At 45.0% G+C, this 24,436-nt stretch overlaps 1 protein-coding gene across 5 annotated transcripts in view; it reads left to right on the top strand.

The window, feature by feature from the left end:
• Positions 1 to 24,436, top strand: part of EPHB1 (EPH receptor B1) — a 386,433-nt gene that overhangs the window by 270,639 nt on the left and 91,358 nt on the right. For 4 of the 5 annotated variants that reach the window (XM_038415984.2, XM_043492655.1, XM_043492653.1 and 1 more), the window contains exons 4-5: positions 5,956 to 6,111; positions 16,525 to 16,860. In XM_038415984.2, the coding sequence (XP_038271912.1) occupies positions 5,956 to 6,111; positions 16,525 to 16,860 (492 nt within the window). The remainder of the gene's footprint in view (positions 1 to 5,955; positions 6,112 to 16,524; positions 16,861 to 24,436) is intronic. The other variant, XM_043492656.1, reaches the window with a different exon arrangement.

Raw genomic sequence — 24,436 nt, 5'->3', positions numbered from 1 at the left:
GCAAAGTAGTTGCTTTCATTACTCCTCTTGCATGTTCCTTCATTGAATTGCCATCAAATGCCCAGTGTCTGCAACATCTGGCAACTTCTGGTTATCTAATTAGGCTGGATCACACTCTCTCTCTCTCTCTGTTTATATTGATTCTGCAGCATACTTTTGTCATATAGGCAGTAGTCCAAGCTGAGTCCCCAGTGGGCATCATCCAAACCACCTGAAGCCAGACCGAGTTCACAAAGTACTCTACACAGGATAGCCAGGGTTCATGCCATTGGGAAGGCAGAATTAGGAAGGAACCTCTTCCAGCTGCCTTTCTGAGTGTGAATGGGTGGAGTGTGCTATCAATAGAGCACACACATTAATGGCCAGACTCACCCACTGTCTGGGGTTTGGCTTTAGTGCTCACTCTAAACCATGTCTCAATATCAGCCTAAGGTTCCTCCTGGATTCTGGATGCATCTAGGTGTCCCTCCTGGAGCTCCTCTATCCCATCCCCTGGCAGAAAACACTCTTTCCTCCTTCATATTCAGAGTGGTGTTAACAGATGACATGTTCCACAGGATCAACAGCACATCTGCAGCTCCATGCAGGATTTTAATCTCCATTCTTATCCAGGTACAGAATCTGCAGATGAGTCACAAATGTGTTTTTACATCTCTGGACAGATCACCTGCAGGGTTTGAACCTTTGACCTCTGGATCTAAAAGCCTGGGCCTCTGAGGGTGTATCTATATTGCACTGTAAACCCCAGTCTGCGGGACCCACACTTGTAGACTCAGTGTATCTAAGCCCATGCTTGAGCGTCCACACTGTACTGTAAACTTGGGTTTACAATTGCTGGACCCAGGTCTCATGACCATGTTACCACATCCATACTGCACAGCACAGAACTTCTGACTCAGGTTGAGCTGTGTCTATACTGAAAAATGACAGGACTTGGACTTGAGTCTCAGCAGGACTCAGGCTCTGACCCAGCCCCCCATGAGAGTTCGCAGACCCGAGTCAGACTGATTTATGTGTTGGTGGAAGGGGGACTTGGGCTCAAACTGGAGTCTGAATTTGGGTTTATAGTGCAGTGCAGTGCAGACATACTCTATGACTTGAGATAAAGGACTAGACTCAGATGCCTTTATCCATGATGTAATCACTGTAGGGAGACATACTGTACAAGCCTGGATTACATGGGAACATTGAAAGGAAGGGAGAAAAGAGCAAATGGAGATTGGAAAAAGACCACTTCTGCTATTGAATTCCCTCTTGGAGCTTTGTGCCATGAGGAAGGATAGTTAGATACCTTTGCTCATTTTGCTCCTTTATTAAAATGTTAGTTATATGACTTGTTTGGGGAGAAAATCCTCCAAATAATAAAATCATAAAATGTTTGGATGTATTTGTTTCTATCTTCTTTTAATATCTGGAAATACTGTGAGAGCAAGAGGCCTTTGTGAGTTTTGTCTGGCAGGCTAAAGGGCTCAAATAAAGATAAGATGGTCCACTATCTCTGAAGGAAATTGCATAAAAGTGGTTACTCCTGTTTACACCTATTAATTTCCTTTTCTTGGCTTCTGAGAGATGCCTCATATCCTGATGCAGCAGGCAAGGGATAAGAGGCACTTTCCATTATCTCAATCACTGCACTGTTTATGAGACACTTAGTATGTTTCTTTGCAAAGTAATCCTACTAGAGGCAATGGATTTTGCATGGGTGACAGGCTGTGTATGTGGGGGACACCTTTGGATGCTTTTAGCTCCTTTGTTTAAGTGTATAGCCAGGCAAGGTGTTGCCAACTACTTCTAGCCAGGTCATGCAGGGGCCTCTCTCTCCCCTGAAGAGACTAATTTAGCCCATAAGCTCTTTTTGTCACAGAAGATGGTGCTAGTTCCTGCTATGAGCTCTGCTGTTCAACGCTTTTCCCTCCTCCCATTCTTTGGATCGCAGAGAGGTTCCAAAGGCCTGTGCAGACTCATAAGCTTGGCCACACTTTTGGTTCACTGTACATAAAGGGCTTGATTCAGAGCCCAGTGAAGTTGGTGAAAGACTCTCACTGACTTCAAAGGGCTTTGGATCAGGCCCTTGGTGTGTTCAGTTTTACATCTGGGAGAAATGCTCCAAGGGTCAGAACAGTATAGCTGTGCGGCCACAGCCCGGGAGCTGTTGGGTTTCCTAGTAACATTTGTGGGAAGGCTCAGCTGGTGAGGAGGGAGACAAGGCATTAGGCCATGGAGGCTTGTGGTGGGAGCAGGCACAGTTACTGGCTATCCGTCAGTCATGGAGTGTCACGAGAGTAGTGAGCAGCTTCTGAGTCATGAATGAATGCGTGAGGAGGATGGTAATGTTGGGGTGCTTTACTTCCAACGGTGCTTAAATGCTTCAGGCCAGACAGGGGTGCTTCAAGAAATCTCCCACTGACAGTGTTTCATACTTCCAGGAGGGCTGGATGCCCTGGACAATCCAAGGCTCATGTGTAATAGTCTCCAAGCAGATTTGATGAAGGTCCATTGCCTCCAATATATATGCAAGAACAGTCATTCCCGTCTCTGTCCTGAAATTGTGTAGAAATCATGTGTTTAGTGAGTTTCAGGGATGTCAAGGATGAATGAGTACCCTTCCATCAACCCAAAGTTACTTTAAAAATGGGAGGGGGGATTAACAGAGGGGAGATACAGCAACTCAAGGACAGAAAAGCAGGGAGAGAACAGTGAGAGAGCCCACTGAGAACCCCAAGCATTCTCCCAAGGGACTCTTAGACTCCAACAGCCTTTGAACAAACAGGGCACCTTTGAAAAGGTCTTGGCAGATGGAACAGGTTATGCAACCAGCTACTTTAATTACTTGATCTCTTAGTATTAAAGATTTATTAACAGACTAGATTATAAGGCACCAGGTTTAAAATAAATATCAGGAAAATACAGTAAAATAAAATAGTTTTAAAAATGCATCCACTTGCAAAGCATTTGTCTGCTCTGGGCCCAATAACTGGCTGGAAATTTTGGCTATAAAGTTATGCTACCAAGGTCACTTAAAAGGAGAGTGTGTGTTTTTGCAAGAACTCAAGGAAATGCAAGGTGTTTCCACTTTTCCAGACCAGTATATTACAGAACAGTAACACTTGTAGGTCACCTTGAGTGAAGGTCAATACACAGTACAAAGTCCAATTTCCACAGAGCAAGAAATTAGCTTCTGTCTAAATAGGATACACAGCTCAGACAGATGAAGAACAGCAGAATTTCCGATCTGTGAATTTTGTATCCTATAGCTGAGTCTCTTGCCATTGTAGCTTAAAGCCTCTTAAGACTATTATTTGAGAGACACTGTAAATTTCCTCCAAATGCTAATTTGGACCGCTTCATGCAGGAAGGGAGCTAATTCGCTTATGGGTTATATCCCATCCAGAGTCAGATCCTCAACTTGAAGTCCATGGAGCTATGACACTTCACAACAGCTGAGGATATGGGCCCTGGTATTCATTTGATCAGACCCATCATTGTCATTTCGTTTATACTTGATATGTAATCACAGACCAGAGAGAGACTGTTGATTAATGAAACCTCACCCTTCCAGAGATTAAAGTCTTATTATAATGATATCTGGAGGGTGCTCTGTTTATGAATTAATTACTGCATCCTGACTAATTAAACACTGAGGCCAAAGGACAAGAAGTTTATTAACCCAGGTGATGGTTAGTAGTGACATAACGTGAAGGAGCCTTATGTTGTTGTTCTTATTATACTGACATTTTAAATTAAATATTAAAGTTTGAAGTGGAAAAAACCTACAAAAATCTAAATGAGCTGCTTGATCTGCTAAAAGCTACAATTAAAACCATCAAAAGGGAAAACGTTCTTTTGACCATATTCATTTCCCCTATCCTTTCCTTTTCATTTCTCCTCCCCTCCCCTACTTCCATCCCTATAAATTGGGAATCTCAGGCAATCTTGGTTGCTGTCACTCAGCTTGAAAATTCAGAGGACAGGAGCCAATCAGATCAGAGGGATTATAGTAGTCAGAGTTAAAAGACTTACATATTCAAAGTACTGTATAGGTGTTGAAATATATGCATGCAGTGATTCTGCCATCTTCTTCACTCTGCCTGGCTAGTCGCAGTGTGGTTATTGAGAAAATACCATACAGATATTATGAAAATTAGACATCCACAGCTAGAGCTCAGGGAACTGTGCAACTGTGAAAACCCTGTACTGTTACACATCAATCATTGTCCAGTGCCCATGAGTAGGACTGGTCAATGCAATTCCCTTTCAGTCCAATATTTGTTAACTTTCTTCTTTGTGTACTGAATCAGTCTATTTAGATGTCTGTAATATGCCTATCTTATGTTCAAACTGGACTGAGAGCAATGAAAGTACCATCCTAACCTACACAACTCATTAGGACTCTCCTTGCCTCGACCCACTCACAGCCCTCTCAGTCCACTTTTAATTATTCTCCATTAGCATCTTCCTGCATTCGTTGATGGAAGTAGCTTCTTGAGAGAATTCACTTAGTGTTAGTAAAAATCCCAATGGAATTGATCACTTTTGCCTAGCGAATATGCTGGCATGTCTACAGCACTAATTAGTGGTGATGATTTTTGTGGAAACAATGACTGGACTGAAACCATTGACTTATCACCAAAGAAACAAGACAAGAGTCAAGCTCTTTAGCCACACATAGCTCTTCTTCAGTTCTGTGTAGGTCAAAGGCTTGTCTCTTTCACCAGCAGAAGGTGATCCAATAACAGATAGCACCTCACCCACCTGGTCTCTCCAGTATCCTGGGACCAACATGCCTACAACTCTGCAAATGCCAAAATACAGGTGTTCTGTTGATATACTGATGGGGGCAATACAAAAACTCAAATAGGATGGAATAGAAACCACTTCATGCCCAGAAAACAGCATTATATGCACACTGCTGTCTTCAAACTCCTGGGAAAACCACCAGAATAAGGCCATTGACCTAATTTTATTGTTTAGTTTCTCAATAGCCTGAAGAAGGCATAATGGCTAATATATCCCTTGAACTTGCTTTTCTGCTTTTAGCGTCTAGCTAGTAGGTTTTTGCTTTCCTGACTTTTCTTGTTTTCGGCATGGTTGGAAGTAGGATTGAGACAAGTCAGAGAAAATATGTTTCCAAATAGAAACAAAGTTCTCCCCGTTTGTCTCTGCTGCGGTGGGTAAGAGTGAGAGATGGTTCCAGGAGGTGCCATCACGTCTGCTTGGCATTTTTCTTTGTGATGGCAGTGCCGTCAGTCAGAGGGCATGCTTCTGAGGCGGCCACATCAGCTGAAGAAGGGGTGGGGGGCTGTGGTCATACAAGTTACAGACCTGCTTCATCCACTGAAATGGCTGAGGATCATAGCTGTCAGTGGTCAGGGCCCCAGTGTAGTATATGGGCTTTCAACATGGGTGAGAGAGATCTCCAATGAGGGTGTAAGCCAACTCACTGGCCAGTGCATGAACGAACTCACAGCAGCCACAGGATTTCAGTCTCTTTCTTCAGGGACTGAGTTACCTACACACAACAGCTGACCCTAAGTTCCATGTGTAAACTATGCCCTTTCACCTGGCTCAGGTTCTTCTGTAGGTCTCACTGCCCAGGTGCCCTCCCAGGAGTTGCGATGAGTCTCTCTCCTCCCTTCTACAGGAGCTTTCCTCCAACAGACTAACTTCCGACCTGCCCCCTGCAGGGTTGAACTTCTAAACGATCTACCTGGGGGCTAAGGAGAGCCACTCTGCTCCCTTTTTGTCTCTAGCTAGCTCCCTGCATTCAGGCTGCCCTTTGTGATTGTAATAACACAAAGTCTCTTTTGTTGTAGTTGGTGTCTTAGCTTTATAATAAAATCAGGACTCACCTCCTGTGGGTGAAGAAGAGGGTTTGGAGGTCAAAATCTCTGGTGCGCCTTTTAGACTGCAGAGCTCAGCATTCACCTGTTTCCTTCTCTCCTCTTTCTGTTTCAGCTTGTCCAGCAGGGATGTTTAAGGCCAACCAGGGCATGGGGACCTGTGCCCAGTGTCCCACCAACAGTCGTTCCATATCGGAGGCCTCTCCCATCTGCACCTGCCGCAATGGCTATTATCGTGCTGATTTTGACCCTCCAGAGGCAGCCTGCACCAGTAAGTAACCGTGTCCCAATTACACAGATGGAGAATAGAAAACTGCAGTGTATCATTAGATGGTGGCCAAAGGAGGAAAGGTGGTTTAATTATGAAGGCTCAGGGCCAGGTACTCAGCAGATGCTGCTGCATTAAATCACTAAGCTATGTTAATTTACGTCAGCTAGGATCTGCCCTTCAGGCTGCACACTACAGGACGAGTCAGTGAGGGAGGGACTGCAGTTTTCTAACTGCGGCTCTGAGATGCATCTTCACTGTGTTCCCATAGAGGTGGGAGAGCCAACACACTGAAGATTTTAGACATCTGAAGGCCACATGAACAGTGTTCAGTAGCCATCTGTTACCACATGATTTGATACCGTCTTCTTCGGTTGGAATGGAAATGTGCCTAGTGTCATAACATCAATACTAATCTTTTTATCACTAGACTGGCACGAGCAGGTCATTGTGCATCAACTTCTGCTTCTTTGCTAGCAACTGGTTCTTATGATAGTGGTTTAGTGTATACCACATTCTCAATAATGTCCTAGTTCCACAACCCAGACATCAGTTGGTGCAAGCTGGAAGATCTCACAGAAGTGTATATTTCAAAGCGGCAATGTCTGCGGTTGGAGGCAAACAATCCCCAGGATAAATTAGAATTGGAGGTTATCTACCACTGCTGTCTTGTTCGTAGTCTTGTTGATGGAATGTTCTTTTACAGGTGCAAGGAGTATGTTAAGCATTGGTATTCTGTGTGGCTTTGCTTGAAATGAATCATCTTCCTCGGCTGTCTACTGTAAATAAGACGGCAGAAGCTATCTTAAGTCGGTCGCTCCATAAAAAAATCAGCTTGATATAGAAAGAGTCCATTGCTAGTCAACAGCTACTGTGTGCTTCTGTTTACTTGAAAGCGTATCATTCTTATTGATATTATTTATTTGTACTAGCACAGTGCCCAGGAGTCCCAGTCGTGGACTAGACCTCACTGTGCTCGGTGCTGTACCTGCACAGCACAAAAAGGCAACCTAGTGTCAAACTTAACTTCTGGTCAAACTCCCAGCTAAAAGGGTGTCATAGGCCTTAGCCAGAATCCTAAAAATGAGCAAATTAGCAGATAGGATTTGCAAAGGCCCCCTTCTACTTCCTCCCCCAAAAGTTTTAACAACTATGTCCTTGTGTGACCCACTGGTCAGTGTTACATGTCCCCCTCTGTGCCCGATCTGCAGAGAATGTGAGTCTGTTTTAGATTTTAGCTGGAGAGCTGGGTTCTTTAGCCCAAGCTGCAGAGACCCATGGCTTCTGCTCTGGAGATCACTGGTACGTCAAGCAGGATGGTGGCTGTGCCTTGGAGATTTACAAGCCCTGGCCTGGACTAGCTTTCCTTCCAAGTGGGGTGAAAGGTCACAGGGATTGTATTGCAAAACAATTGTTTTTGCCATTAAAAATAATTGAGATGTGAAAACTGGGAATTTCTTGCTGCCCCTGCTTTTCCACTTCACTGGCATCTTGTATTTTATTATTTAATAAGTACAGTGTAAGCACTGAATTATATTTCTAGGCTGGTACTCTGTAATAAAAGTGAATTTTCAATTGGTCTGTGTTTGTGCAATGCCAGCTTTTTTGTCATAAAAATACATTTTTCAAGAGTGATTGCACAGTTGCTTTGTTGGTTTATCCTGGACATTGGCATATCTTGAAAAAAGAGATTGGATGTAACTAATATTCATCCTTGTGCTTCCCTGATGCACCCAGCATGTGTGTGTGTTCAGCATAACCACACAGAATCCTGCAGTATTGCTTGTATTTGCTTATATAATGCATGGCTAAGGAATATCTAAAAATATGCATCTGAAATAAGAGACTAATTTCTATATTTTGCTTGATCACTTTAGCTGTCAGTGGCAGAGGAAGTGCTAGGCATATAGAACAATTGTAAATAAATCTATTTTTATTGCATCTTGTTTCATAGGTGATTTACAGTATGCAACATCAGAAGAGTACTGTATAAAAAAGTCCATTGGTAAATATTTATTTGTTCCAATTAAGGATTAATTTTAAAATGTTCTAATTTCAGGTGCCGGCTGTTCTGTTTCAAAGTGGTTACTTATCATAAGAGTAAATAATATAGTGTATCTGTACATGCTTGTATTCACTGGTGTAATATCTTGGAAATACACACGCATTGTTATCTGCTTGTCAGTAATCCTTTGCAGTTGTAAGTAGCTTTCCTGCACTTTATTTATTTTAGTTTTTCTTTTAATCCACGTTCATTAGTGAAACAGGCACTGTCCAGATTAAAATCGTGGGCCCGACCATCAGCTGCTATAAATTGGTGAAAATCTATTGTCTTCAGTGAAGTTTTGTCTATATGACTTCTATGGAGCTATGCCAAATGACCCCAGCTGAGGGTCCGTGTGCCCTTTTTCTGATTTTGTATTAATAGCACTTTGGATTATTGAAACTGAAAGGATGTTTCAGACCTAACTTCCTCTTCACTTTGCTGTTTATTCACTTTTTGTATGTCACTCAATTTAGCCAGTGAAATTAGATCAGTTTGTGCTCCACCCGTCTGAGCCTGCAACTCAATGGGCTGCTGTGTCTCAGGCAGTGGGTGACAAAGGAGGTGCTAAAGGAGCTAAAGGAAGACAAGGTCATTGCTGAGAAGCTAAAGACATTCAGATAAATACATTTTTGGTATCAGTCTTCACTGCAGAGGATATGAGGGAGATCCCCACAGCTGAACCATTCCCTTTAGGTGATAAATCTGAGGAACTGTCCCAGATTGAGGTGTCAGTAGAGGAGGTTTTGGAACGAACTGGTAAATTAAATAATAAATCACCAGGACCAGATGGTATTCAACCAAGAGTTCTCAAGGAATCCCAATATGAAATTGCAGAATGACTAACTGTGGTATACTACCATTTAGTTGGGGTTGGTCCTGCTTTGAGCAGGGGTCAGACTTGATGACCTCCTGAGGTCTCTTCCAACTCAAATCTTCTATGATTCTATGATTTAAATCAGCCTCCCTATGAGATGACTGGAGGACAGCTAATTATTTTTAAATGCACCAGAGGATATTCTGGCAATTACAGGCTGGTAAAACTAATTTCAATACCAGACAAATGGGTTGAAGCTATAGTGAAGAACAACATCAGACATATAGATAAACATGGTATGTTGAGGAAGAGTTAACACGGCTTTTGTAAAGGGAAATCATACCTCACCAATCTATTAGGATTCTTTGAGGGAGTCAACAAGCAAAATGGGGAGGAGAGGGAATGAGCAGTAGGAATGAAACTGGAAAGTGGAGCTATCTTGAATAATCAGGATAAGAATCTGTTGGACACCATGATAACCAGTTAGTTACTCACAAAAGCCAATATCTTTATCAGGAATCTTAATGAAAGAGCTCTGCCCATATATTAAAGGGACAATACCTTTACAAACTATATTTTAAATGAATTTAAAGGCTCCAATCCAGCAAAGCGCTTCTCTTTAAGCGTGTGAGCAGCCCAGTTTACTATGTAGGCACGTGCTTCACTGCGTTGCCGGATAGGGGTCTACGTGCTGCTGAACTTTGCAAGAGCGACAGCTTCTGAGACTTAGACTTACTTCATCCACAGCCTTCCACTGACTTCAAGGGGCTGTGGCTCAGGTGCTTAAGTCCTTTATTTATGGACAGAACAGGTCTGGCACAGACAGTGGCAGATTCCTCACGTGCTCTACCAATGTGTTGCTAGGCTGAACTGAAGGGGTGGCACACAGTAGTGCTGGTAACAGACTAACCTTGACTTGGTGGCCCCAGCGATCTGAACTGGGTCAGGGTTAAAACAAGTTATGCTCTGTTAGATGGCACTACCCATTGACTCCACTGATTCCTGCTATAGGGCCAGATTTCCTCTAGTGTAACAGCATAGCTCCACCAACTACAGTGGCACCAGCCTAGCTGAGAATTTGGCCCATCATCTTTAAAGGAGCAGGGAGTTCCATGTCTGCATGTTCGTTCAGTCCTTGGCCTGCTAGCCGAGATCGCCAAAGAAGGTGCCACTTAAAAAGAAATAAACGGACTAAGTTAATTACTTTGAAAAAGTATTACTTGTGTTATATGTAATATCCTTTAAAAGACTTGAAAATACACATTTCCTTCTCAAATATATTCCAGAAAGCATGTCTCTTAGCAAATCTCTGATATTTTACACTCATAGGCCTGATCCATTCTTTAGATTGTAAGCTCTTCAAGGTAGGGACTGTGTCCTCGCTGTGTTTGTCCAGCACCCCGCACAATCGAGCCTGAGCTCTGAATGTGGCTTTTGGACACTACCATCATGTAAATATTTACTATTGATAATAATTATAATGATCCTGCTCGCATTAAAAGTCAATGGGGCAAATTTATACACTGAAGAGTAATAAGTCACCAGGAGCAGATGGCATTCACCCAAGAGTCCTGAGGGAACTCAAATATGAAATTGCAGAACTACTAACTGTGGGATGTAACCTATCACCTAAATCAGCCTCTGTATCAGATGACTAGAGGATAGCTAATGTAACACTGATTATGTTAAAAGGCTCCAGAGGCGATCCTGGCAATTACCGGCTGGTAAATCTAATTTCAGGACCAGGCAAATTGGTTGAAACTATAGTAAAGAACAGAATTATCGGACACATAGATAAACATGAAGTTGGGGAGGAGTTAACACAGCTTTTGCAAAGGGAAATCATGCCTCACCAATCTACTGGAATTCTTTGAGGGAGCCAACAAGCATGTGGAGAAGGGTGCTTCAGTGGATAGTGCACTTGGACTTGCAGAAAGCCTTTGACAAGGTCCCTCACCAAAGGCTCTTAAGCAAAGTAAGCAATCATGGGATAAGAGGGCAGATCCTCTCATAGATCAGTAACTGGTTAAAAGACAGGAAACAAAGGGTAGGAATAAATTATCAGTTTTCATAATGGAGATAGGTAAATAGTGGAATCCCCAAAGAATCTCTTCATGGATCTGTGCTGTTCAACATATTCAAAAATTATCTGGAAAACAGGATGAATAGTGAGGAGGCAAAATTGGCAGACAATGCAAAATTGCTTCACATCGTTAAGTACAAAGCTGACTGTGAAGAGTTACAAAGGGATCTCACTAAACTAGGTATCTGGGCAACAAAATGGTGGATGAAATTCAGTGTTGAGAAGTGCAAAGCAATACGCATTGGAAAAAATAAGCCCAACTATGCATACAACATGATGGGGTCCAAATTAGCTGTTACCACTTAGGAAAGAGTTCTTGGAGTCATTGTGGATAGTTCTCTTAAAACAATGTGCAGTGGCAGTCAACAAAATTACAAGAATATTAGGGACCATTAGGAGAGGGATAAATAACAGAACATAAAATATTGTAATTCCACTACATAACTCCATGATATGCCCACACCTTTAATATGGCATGCAGTTTTGGTCTCCCTATCTCAAAAAAGGTATATTAAAATTGTAAAAAGTACGGAGGAGGGAAACAAAAATGAGGAGGGAGAGAGAACAGCTTCCATTGGAGAGATTAAAAAGACTGGGATTGTTCAGTTTGGAAAAGAGACGACTAAGGGGGGGTATGAGAGCAGTCTATAAAGTCATGAACAGTAGGAGAAAGTGAATAAGGAAGTGTTATTTATCCCTTCACAAAGAAGAATTAGAGGTCACCCAATGACATTAATAGGCAGCAGGTTTAAAACACACAAAAGGATATACTTCTTCACTCAACACACGGTTAACCAGTGCTATTAGCCAAGATGGCCAAGGATGCAACCCTATGGTCCAAGTGTCCCTCAACCTTCAGCTACCAGAAGCTGGGACTGGACGACAGGGAATGAATCACTCAAAATTGCCCTGTTCTGTTCATTCCTTTGAAGCATCTGGCACATGCCACTGTCAGAGACAGGATACTGGGCTGATGGACCATTGGTCTGACCCAGTGTGGACATTCTTATATTATTCTTATCTAAGCCGTGTTAACTCTTCCCCAAAATTTCATATTTATCTTTGTGTCCGATAATTCTTTATTATAGTTTCAACCAATTTGCCTGGTCCTGAAATTAGATTTACCAGCCTGTAATTGCCAGGATCGCCTCTGGAGCCTTTTAAAATAATTGGTGTTACATTAGCTATCCTCTAGTCATCAGATAGTCATCTGACAGTCGCTGATTTAGGTGATAGGTTACATCCCACAGTTAGTAGTTCTGAAATTTCATATTTGAGTTCCCTCAGGACTCTTGGGTGAATGCCATCTGCTCCTGGTGACTTATTACTCTTCAGTGTATAAATTTGCCCCATTGACTTTTAATGCGAGCAGGATCATTATAATTATTATCAATAGTAAATATTTACATGATGGTAGTGTCCAAAAGCCACATTTAGAGCTCAGGTTCGATTGTGCGGGGTGCTGGACAAACACAGCGAGGACACAGTCCCTACCTTGAAGAGCTTAGAATCTAAAGAATGGATCAGGCCCATGAGTGTAAAATATCAGAGATTTGCTAAGAGACATGCTTTCTGGAATATATTTGAGAAGGAAATGTGTATTTTCAAGTCTTTTAAAGGATATTACATATAACACAAGTAATACTTTTTCAAAGTAATTAACTTAGTCCGTTTATTTCTTTTTAAGTGGCACCTTCTTTGGCGATCTCGGCTAGCAGGCCAAGGACTGAACGAACATACAGACATGGAACTCCCTGCTCCTTTAAAGATGATGGGCCAAATTCTCAGCTAGATTGGTGCCACTGTAGTTGGTGGAGCTATGCTGTTACACTAGAGGAAATCTGGCCCTATAGCAGGAGTCAGTGGAGTCAATGGGTAGTGCCATCTAACAGGGCATAACTTGTTTTAACCCTGACCCAGTTCAGATCGCTGAGGCCACCAAGTCAAGGTTAGTCTGTTACCAGCACTACTGTGTGCCACCCCTTCAGTTCAGCCTAGCAACACATTGGTAGAGCACGTGAGGAATCTGCCACTGTCTGTGCCAGACCTGTTCTGTCCATAAATAAAGGACTTAAGCACCTGAGCCACAGCCCCTTGAAGTCAGTGGAAGGCTGTGGATGAAGTCTAAGTCTCAGAAGCTGTCGTTCTTGCAAAGTTCAGCAGCACGTAGACCCCTATCCGGCAATGCAGTGAAGCACGTGCCTACTTAGTAAACTGGGCTGCTCACACGCTTAAAGAGAAGCGCTTTGCTGGATTGGAGCCTTTAAATTCATTTAAAATATAGTTTGTAAAGGTATTGTCCCTTTAATATATGGGCAGAGCTCTTTCATTAAGATTCCTGATAAAGATATTGGCTTTTGTGAGTAACTAACTGGTTATCATGGTGTCCAACAGATTCTTATCCTGATTATTCAAGATAGCTCCACTTTCCAGTTTCATTCCTACTGCTCATTCCCTCTTCTCCCCCTTTTGTCCTGTTATGTCATCTCCAAAATCACATTAGCTAACTCTAGCTAACTTGTAACACATTGCTGTATCATGTTAGCGTGGCCCCTCTGCTACCGCACCTCGAAAGTTCATGCAGTCCCTTTCCACTGAGCACACAAGCAAGCCTCGTTGCCCAGCAATTCCTGGAAAATACATTTACTCCGCTGAAGGAAAAATTAAACAAAATGGGTTTTTGTAGCACAGCATTTTCTATCCCTTTCAACAAAATGCTTTCATCTGCTGTAATCTTGGCAACAGGTCAGAGAGGCTCCCTCAGTGCCTGTCTCAGTGTGATTAAGGGGTGAAGAGGGAGAGAGCAGAGAAATGGGGTGTCAGGAGTGGGGGAGAACAGCTGACACCCCCTCAAGGGTTTCAGGAGTGGTAGGTTGTTGTTGGTGACAGTTTCCGTTAAATTGTTTGAATTTACTCTCTCAGAGCAAGCTTACGGGAAGCCCAGATCTAGTTAATACTCCCTGTTTCCACTGGGCAGGTCAGAGTGTTCCACAGAAGAGTTGTCCAAAAGGAACTAACTGGCCTTGACAGCTCATTTTGTGATTGTACTTGTAGAAATGGCTTACTTGCACAATCCATCTGCTCAAGGTTCTGCTCTGGTCCCTTCACCTCAGTATCCGAGCCCTCAGAGTCAATAGTGCATTTATCCACACAACTCCCCTGTGAGGTAGAGAAGTACCATTACCGCCTTGTACAGACAGGGGAGTTAGGCACAGAGGGCCAGGGTTTTAAAGGTATTTAGGCACCTGCAGATAGATGCCTAGTGGGATTTTGAAAAGCTGCTCAGCAGATTAGGCACCTATCTCACAGTGACATCGTTAGTAGTTAGGTAGTTAGGTGCCTAATTTACATAAATCTTACTATGCACATGTCTGCATCCTTTGGTGCCATTTGATTTCCCTCACTGGGCAGCTTTCTCTGCTAAGAAAACGTGTGTAATAGTGTTGACGAGATGTGGCTCTGATTCTTGATAAGTAAATCTATTCCAGGCTAACAGGGCCAGGGACTCAAGAGTTATTCCTCCAGTTTCAGATCATAACTAGGTCCATTCATGGGGCGATGCAGGGTTTTCAGGACTGAAGAGATAGGGAATAATTTGGGTGGGAAAGTCTCTCTCCATCATCATGGTAGTGTTGGTTTGTTCGTGAACCGTCCAATGATATTAAGCCCACAGCCTTCTTTGGCAGCTCATTTGATCACTGAACTGTTCTTGTACTTACATCGTTCCTCTAATATTTAACCTGCAGCAGCTATGCCATCCTTGCTTTTCCTGTCCTTGATGACTAATGAGAGTAATTGGCCCATCTCCTGTTAATAATGTTCCCCAGCATATGTGTTGACAGTGAGCATGCCTCCCCTCAGACTTCTTTCCACACGACTGAGTGCACTCAGCTCCTGCAACCTTACCACCTAGGTCAAACCTTTTATCATTGTTATTGTTCTCCTCTGAACTCTTTCCATTGTGTCTCTGTCTTTTTTAAAGTTCGGTGCTAAAATCTGAATGCAAAGGGCCAGTTGGAACTTCCCTGGTGCTGAGTGGAGCAGAATAATGACTTCTCTTGTTTAATGTAACCCACTGTTCTGTTTGCTTTCTCTGCAGCAGCCTCACAGTGTTGACTCGTTCCGTTTATCCTCCCTTCTAGCCCCCAGATCTTTCTCCATGGCACAGCTGTCTGGTCAGCAGTCCCCAATTATATATTTGTGCATTTGATTACTCTGTCCTACATGAATCTCTCTGTATTTGGCCGCATTGAATCTCACATTATTGATTCCTCCAACGTATGCCAACGTTGCTGTATTTAATTCCTTTCCTCCAAAGCATTTGTGATCACTCCCAGCTCGGTGTTGTCTGCAGATCTGATCAATATATTCTCCATTCCAACATCCACCTTGCTAATAAAACACTGAATAGAATTGGATGCAGAAGAGACCCTCACGGACCCCACAAAATACCCACCCTCTCAATTTGATGCATAAATAACTACTTGCCATTTCTGATTTTTTTCATTGCCCATTATGTGTCCCTTTTACAGCAGTTCCATCTACACCATGTTTCTCCAACTATGATAATCTAGCTGTTGTATTTATACATTCCTCCTCATTACTGTAGTAGCTGAGCATCTAACATTTGTTAATGTATTTATTCATACAACGCCCTGTGAGGTACAGCAGTACTTTATCCCTATTTTACGGGTGGGGAGCTAACATGCAGAAGACTAAGCGATCCCATGGATATACCATAGTAAAGCAGGGATTTGAACCCAGGTTACTGGCACCCTAGGCTAGCAGCCGCACCATTGATCTATCCTTTCTCTAGCATAAGAAGGAACTATTTTACAATGAACTGTGTGTCCTGTATTTCGTTGTCTATTGGAAGGGGATAGCTGCCTGATTTCTAGAAGAGGAAGAGTGTGAGAGAGTTCAAGATGATATAAGCCTCCAGTCTGGATCTTCCCTCCCATTGTAAAGAGATTGGTACCAACACAGGCAGATGGGGTGCCACTCAAGCAGCAATCTGTGAAAGCGTGGGACTGAATGAAACATGGTGACTGAATTTCTCTGTTCCCAGTGGAGTTGGGTGGACCTGTGAGGTTGGGGTTGAGCACTGAACAGCACTGGGAAAGCCCAGAAAGTGAATGGCTACAATTGCTGTATTCCCTTATTAGCCTCAGGAAGTTGGTACCAAGAAAGCAGTACCCTTGTCTAACTGCACATTTCTGGCCTGTTGAAAAGGATTGTGATTCCCTGTTGCTTCACCTGTCAGTTTGAAGGCTGCATTTTCCTTATTGTGGGCCTAATCCAAAGCCTTTTGAAGTCAGTGGAAAGAGTCCCATTGACTCCAGTGAACTTTGAATCAGCCCCCTATGATTTTATCATGTTCCCCAATACTGGTTCCCCAATCTGTATAGAAGAAAGTTCAATATTGTATCATTTCCTGACAGGAACCTTATCAACTGACCTGCTTTTCAACAGGTGTCCCGTCAGGGCCCCGCAATGTTATCTCCATTGTCAATGAGACGTCCATTATCCTAGAGTGGCATCCGCCCCGGGAGACAGGCGGGCGTGATGACGTAACCTACGACATTGTCTGTAAGAAGTGCCGGCCTGACCGCCGCAGCTGCTCCCGCTGCGATGACAACGTGGAGTTTGTACCTGGGCAGCTGGGCCTGACAGAGACCCGGGTCTTCATCAGCAGCCTCTGGGCCCACACGCCGTATACCTTTGAGATCCAGGCTGTTAATGGTGTCTCTGGCAAGAGCCCCTTCCCCCCGCAGCATGTGTCGGTGAACATCACCACAAACCAAGCTGGTGAGTCCCACAGGGGCACTGTGCACATACCATGTGCCATGTGGGGGGTCGTTAATGGGGAAAAGGGAAATTAGGGCTGGGTTCTTCTAACACAGGGGTGGGAAAATAACTCACTGAGCAGATAATGAACTACGCTGATGACTGAACGTTCAATCCTACGTAAAGGGCAGATCTTGGTGCAAACCTGACGCTGATGGTGGGAGCCCCACTGGGCAATGAGTGGTGTATGGAGTCCTACAATTATATCTTGACCAAAAGGCCAAAATTATACCCAGAATTCAGCCCTCTCTACAGAGGGAGTTTGACTTCCCTGCTGCAAGGGGTTGAGTAAATGAGACCCAGTAAGATGGAATGCTTGAATTGCATTAACTGTGTCACAACTAGGTACAGTGGATTTGGGTATGAAACAAGAGCTCAGCTTCAGAGCCAATGCCAACAATGCAGTAAGAAGTACCCAGGGATTGGTTCATGCTTGCTCATGCAGGGAGATGTAATTTAAAATGCAGTGTGCTAGCCAGGGTCATGCAGTCCAGGGGGCTTTCAAGCCCCCCATGGAAGGAAGGTAGGGGAACAACTATTCTCCAGCTCTCAGGGTTTCTGCTAGGATAGAAGCAGCTGAAAGTTGCAGTCAGGGCTCCAGTGAGGCACTGCTGATGGAGGGATGTACTCAGTCAGTGTATCCCGTAGCTGCATTGACCATATCCATTTCCTGCACAGATTCTTCCATGTTTTGGACAGTACTGAAACCTTGCAGGCCACTAGGTGGAATGGACCTGGCAGCTGCTTTGCACTAATGTCCCCTGGTGGGATTTTCTGGGGCTGGTACAGACACTGGGGTGAAACTGACATTAAAACCCCACTCTTCCAATGAGGACATGTCCAGAAGCTCAGGCTGGTGAGGTCTGATGTGTGGGCAGGGGGCACCAGGACCAATATCACTAAAGTGGATGAAGTCGGAGCAGTTCTGTGGAGCGGATTTCTACACGCAGCAGTGATCCCTATGCTAAAATCAGGAGGGAAGCACAATGCACAACCCCTTCACTTGCTCCTCCTCTGTTTCTTTCTCTTTTCCCCTCTGCTCCTTTTCTGATGCTGCTCTGCTTTTTCTCTTTCCTTCCTTTGCCATTAATCTCGTTTTTCCTTCTCCTGCTTGCCCTCTCTTCCTCCCCTTTGGCTGTTTTCCCTCCTCACATTAGAACCAGGCATTGGTTTTTAACAGAGGACTCTTGGCTGCAAACGGCCTGGCTGGTGAGGAAAAGAACTGATGCAGGAGAGCTGGGGTGGCCAGATGGCCAGTCTGTGCAGTGTGTATGTACTGTATGGGGGGGCTGAAAGGAAGGTGGGGGAGGGGCAGCCACCAGTGGGTGACCCTGGCTTTAAGTGCAAGGAAGGAAACACTAGACAACGGTGATGGAAATCTGTTTGGTTTGGGAACAGAAAGGCGATGGTAATTTCTGCTTTGTGTTGAACATGTAACACGGGCAGCCTTTGTTAGCTGCACTCCCCTGGGAGCATGCAAGGCAGAAACCTGGCGTAAATATTTTAGTATCCCAGCTCCTGGGAATAACACTTCTGTCAGACTGTCATGTTATGTTTGTGCCTGGCTGTCACTTCACTCTCTTTAACCATGTGCAGTCAAACCTGCCGCATGTATCTCGACCTTTTAGCTATTCTTCCTGCCCTCCCCTCCATCCATTCTGCGGTTCACCCACCTGACCATCTGCTCATCCATCCATGCTCAAAGTCAGGCTACTCAAGGGGCCAACGTTAGCCCTGATGTAAGCAAGCAGGAACCACTGAACTCTGTTGTCCAAGACTTACATAGTCCAAAACACTGATTTGTCCATCCATCCCCTCACGCCTGGAACTTTTCCTCCGTGCTTTTGTTATTTTTCCAGCTATTCTTACATATAGTTCTTTTGTCTCTGCCTGTCACTCACGCTATTATTCATCCATCTCTTTCTCTCTCCCTCTCTATTTCTATTGCAGAGCCTGTATATTAACATGGAAATATGTCTAATCTATTGGGAAGGCCTCCGTACTAACCTAATTGAAATGCATTAGGTTTCGATGCATTAGGGTGGTATCAATATTTGAGGGACCACAAACATGAAATAAATATTTGGCTGCTATACAGGAGATTTTAACATTCTGGAATTGTTTAAGCAGGCTGCGACTGGAGTGCTGAGGAGGGGGGATGAATAAAAAGAGGCTAATGGGAATGCACAAGCAGAATGATTGTGCAGCTTCTGTAGCAAATCAGTCAGTGACGGTTAACATTTTATTTTAGTGGGTCCTCTTTTTGTTACTGACCTAAGAGCACAGTATACTCCTAAACTGGATGTATTATCACCTAGCCAGAAAATAACAAAAGCTATGTCATTACAAAAAGAAAAGGAGTACTTGTGGCACCTTAGAGACTAACAAATTTATTAGAGCATAAGCTTTCGTGAGCTACAGCTCACTTCATCAGATGCTGTAGCTCACGAAAGCTTATGCTCTAATAAATTTGTTAGTCTCTAAGGTGCCACAAGTACTCCTTTTCTTTTTGCGAATACAGACTAACACGGCTGCTACTATGAAATATGTCAATACAGTCAGTTATGTCTGCAAACTGTCAATGAAAATGTCTGTGTTCAAAAGCTGCCTGTGGTTCTCTTAAAACTGTGCATAGGAGACAGAAGGAAATGGACTCCAAATGTGGGGAAATGACAGAAGAAATGTTATGCTGTGGATTTGTCTAGTATGTGTTATCAATTCACTTCAGCGAGACCAATTACATCTTTCTAATAGAAACAAATTGAATCCCTTTCTCCAGTCCATAAGACCATCCAGATCTGTACATTTATCTTAACCATCTATCTGCCCATTCACCCATAAATACATCTTTCCATCAGTCTATCCCCTCTTTCTCCTATAATCACTGTCCACCCATCTGTCCTTCTGTCCATCCATCTCCCATCCAAATATTCAGCCACACATTGTCTATCTTCTCCAATACTTATTCATGCAGAGCCTCATTTTCAAGTGTCTTTAAAGTTTCTGAGGGTCCATAGTGCTTGTTGTCTACAGTCTTCCTTTGTGATTCTTCTAGTCTGCACAAGAGGGAGATGTCCGAGGACAGCCCCAAACCATAGCACTAGCTGCAACAGAGGGAGAGATGAAGGAGATAAACAGACTGACCTATCTGAGGGAGAAAAAGAGAAAGGGGAAAAGGCAGGACAATTAAAAGGAGAGAAGGAAAAAGAGAGCAGCAGGGAATGGGGAAAAAGAAGAGATAGGAAAAAGAGAAAAATAATAAGAAAGAGAGAGAATTTCCTAGACATTTCCTTTCTGAGTCAAAATCTGCCTTGAGTTACACCTTAGCCAACCCAATTGAAAATAATAGGGCTGCCAGAGTGCAAGGGAGGGCAAACTAGAGTACTTTGTTATTACATTTTATGCAGCCTTCTCTCAGCAAGGAGGCTGAAGCAGGTTTTGTGCTTTGCTCTTCCATTCCCTGGGAAAGCTCGACTTCTCAGAGAAATAATTGACTCCAGAGCCTGAGTTTAAATTTGGGTAGAGGGAAGCGAGTGAGAGTAAATTTTTCAGAAGCGGCACCATGACTTAGGCGCCTCAAGTCTTCTGGGTTTTCAGTGGGACTTAGGTTTCTAAATCATGCAGGTGCTTTTGCAAAAAGTATTCTTACTCTCTGTGACCTGATGGCTCTTCTTCTGACTTCAGGAGCTAGGCACTGGCTGTTGGACTTGCATGACCTTTGCACTGGGCACCCATGTGATGGAAGGAGTTTCCATATCACATACTGTGACTTGTGCAAGAGTCACTCAGGAAGACGCCCTCCAGTCGGCACACATGTCTATGTAATTCAGGCTCAAAAGTGGCATTTAGGCACAGCCCGGAGCAGAGGCTCTGCAGCACCAACTCTTCCACCCCTCCCCCCCTTCCCTCCCCCCGGAGAGCACTGGACACAGAGAGGGCAGAAGGGGCAGTACATGCCTGATGCACTATTATGAAATTGACCAAAGGGGGCTTGCTGACCTGGCCCTGGTGCTTGCAGGGAAGGCAACTTCTGCCTGGTCCCTGCCACTGCACCTTGGGAGCGAGAAATTGCTTCCCACCCCCAAATATGGTGATCAGCATGTGAAAAAGTGTTACCCTCATAAAACTGTGGATCTCATCGCCAACCTGAGATATGGCTGGATGTTCAAGTAACTCTCCATTGCTCCTTGAACCTAAATGATGTGGGTTTTACTAGTGCATCTGGGAGTGAAAGATCCTAACATGCTGATGTCCTACCTTTGGGGTGGTGGGGAAGGATCTCCGAGGTGTTTAACCTACAGTCTTTATGTTATGATATTTTTCACTGTCCAGTAATGTCTACCTGGTTTCCTGGTGCTGCTTAGTTCAAACAGTGCCTTCTCCAAGACCTGGTTTTGGAATGCCCTGAAAGAAGATTTCTCTCTCCCCAAAGCTTTCCGCTTTCCATACTGGATTGATTTAGGGTAGAACATTCAAAACGGCCCAGCACTGGCCTACCTCTGCTGCTGTTGAAGCTGGTAGGTGTTTTGCCATTTACCTGAGTGAGAGCAGAGCAAGACCCACGCTGAGCTCTTTTGAAAACGCTGCCCTTGAGCACTTCAGCCTATCACCGGAGCAAAGACCTGCCTGCCCTCTGTTTTTCTAACCCCACTTCCATGAATTTCTACAAAGTATGCACATTCTCATGGAATGCCATGCTCAGCAGGGGCAAGGATAATGGCATCTGCATTTCATTTATCTTGCCAGTAATCTCTCTTCTTACAGCCTAAGATCCTACTGGCCTAGCCTCAAATTCATTGCAGGTAAAAAGTAAAATAAGTTTTGTGAGGTCATCCTAATCTGAATAGCTATTTCTGAACTTTAGAAACGCACCAAGGAGTCTGGCACATTTTGCAGCCGCTGACCAAGAGAGAACTGAGCCTAGAATAGCAAGGAGCACTCAAGAATATGGAGTATTGACTAGAGGCCACCTTCTTGGCCTTTAGCCTACACTCTCAGTCCCCCACTTCCAAGTGCATCCCAAAACTAGTAAAAGGGGAGAACAGTTTTCCTGGTTCTTTCTGTAACCCTGCACCTGTCAGGGCTGTTGAAAGATTTGCCCTTCTCTAGTGTGGTCCAGTGCTTCTGCTTGGCTGGATCAAGGCTGGTCGCTGCATTGGAACAAATAGGCATGGAGAGGCTTAGGAGCTGCCATCCAACCACCTGAGCACCAATTTGGTGCTGATCATTTTCACAGCATTCTCCATGTTAAACAGGCAGGAGCACCAAGGGGGGTTGCGAATGCAGCAATTAACAAAACAGCAATCAAGCTAAGTGTTTAATTTCAGAAAATTAACATCTTCTCTGAGCGGATGTGGAAAGATAAAAAATGAAGGATTAAATGTGCTGGGTAAACAAAGGCAGTGCTGGACTATAAACATCTCCTGCTGGAAGGGAAAGACAGTTTCCCAGAGCCGGGAGTTTGCAGTTCAGTGAATTCCCTAAGAGGCACTAGCTTCAGAGCCTGAGAGCAGGAAGAAGAACATAAAATAAGGGGCTAAACTCACTCATCCATGCAGCAAGAATATATATTTTCCATCTGTAGGATAAGTGTTTAATAACCAGTGTTACATTTTGTGTATGGGGGGGTGCAACGTGGCAATCCAATGTGGCTTGTTTTTATGGTCTCTTAAAAATGCAGAAGGGCACATGGATGGAGCCAGTGTTTCCAGCATGAGTGTTTAAGCTGTGCATGCAAACTTGGGTACCCAAATTGTGTCCCAGCCTACGTGGGTTCACAGGAAGGGGAGCGCGTGTGCAACGAGTCACACTACCATTTCCTGACTTGGGTGTATTAAGCATTGTTCCATTCTATGCATCTGATGAAGTGGGCTGTAGCCCATGAAAGCTTATGTTCTAATAAATTAGTTAGTCTCTAAGGTGCCACAAGTACTCCAGTTCTTTAAGCATGCAGTGTTCACATTCCCTTCATGTAGATTTTTTTGTAGGAATGCATATGTATGGCTATTTAGAACCAGATTTGCTTTACATTTCTGGCCCTTTGAAATCACACTGGTAGTGCACAGAGGCCAGTGTCCCATGCGGGGGAGTTTTCAGATAACATAAAGCTGATGTCACTGGCCCCTAAGGTGCCACTCCAGCCTTGGTGTTAGGGGGCTTGATGAGGATGGGAGGGGTGTGCAGATTTAGGGTGACCAGATCGCAAGGGTGAAATATCAGGACACATTGGACGAGCGGGCGTGGGGAGGGAAGAGAGCCACAGGTGCACAGCCCCAACCAGCCATGAGAGGGGGCACACAGCCCTAGGAAGCTGCAAGAGGGGTATATGGCCCCAGCTGCAGCCCGCACCACAAGCCACGGGGCAAGGACTCATGGCCCCAGCTCCAGCCCCCAGCAGAAGCCACGGGGCCAGGGGCACAGATTTCTCCTCCCTCCCACCCTCTCTCCCAGTGCCCTTTCCCACAGCCCCAGCACCACAACTAAACAATGCCCCACACAGAACCCCACTGCCCAGTGCCCTGACATGCAAAGATCTCCCCCATTGCCCAGCACCCCCCAACAGGCCCCCACTGCCTAGCACCCCAAAACACACAAACCTCCCCCCACTGCCCAGCACCCTCCACACCCTCACAGCCCAGCACCCCACACACACCTCCCAGACACTCACTCCATCACACCATGCCCCCTTCCCTGGCCGCACTCACCAGCCCTGCTGGGAGATCTCTGGCTCCTAGAGTCAGAGCGGCGAGGGGGGTCTCCAGATGCTTCACATGCTGCACCCGCCACAAGCTCGAACTCTGTGGCTCCCATTGGCCGGGAAAAGCACCACTGGGAGCTGCCAGAGCCGTCAAGCGGGGCTTGCAGGTGGGAGCAGCCCGCAGAGCCCCCTACCCCAACCCTAAGAGCCAGAGGGACCTGCTTGGGGGTGAGGGGTCCTGGCAGTTCCTACCTGGGGTGGTTCATGGCAGGTCCCTCTGGCTCCTGGGATCGGGGCGGCTGAGGGGTCTCCACGTGCTGCACCCACCACAAATGCAAGCTCCGTGGCTCCCATTGGCCGGGAAAAGCGCCAATGGGAGCTGCCGGAGCCGCAGAGCAGGGCTTGCAGGCGCCGGCAGTGCACAGAGAGCCCCCTGCCCCCCTGCCATGACCCTAAGAGCAAAAGGGACCTGCCAGGGGGCAAGGTGGGGAGTCCCAGTGGTGCTTACATGGGCGGCTCCCAGGAAGCATCTGGCAGGTCCCACTGGCTCCTAGGGTCAGGTGGGGTGGGGTGGGGTGGCGGAGGGCTCTCTGCCTGCTGCTGGCACCTGCAAGCCCCGCCCCCACAGCTCTGATTGGGCAGGAGGGAGCTGGTGCAGCATGCGGAGACCCCCTCCACCTCTCCTGCCCAGGAAGTGCCGCCACGCCAGCCCCAGGACTTTGGCGGTGATGGTAAGCGGTCTGTTCCCAATACCAAGACAAAGGGCATCCCGACCAATTTGTGGTCGGGATGTGGGACAAATGGGTTAAAATCGGGACTGTCCCAATAATATCGGGATGT

The sequence above is a fragment of the Dermochelys coriacea genome, chromosome 9, assembly GCF_009764565.3.
Source record: "Dermochelys coriacea isolate rDerCor1 chromosome 9, rDerCor1.pri.v4, whole genome shotgun sequence".
In the NCBI taxonomy this organism is placed as follows: Eukaryota; Metazoa; Chordata; order Testudines; family Dermochelyidae; genus Dermochelys; species Dermochelys coriacea.
Note: the sequence above shows the minus strand (reverse complement) of the source record. Positions and strands in the feature narration are given on the sequence as shown.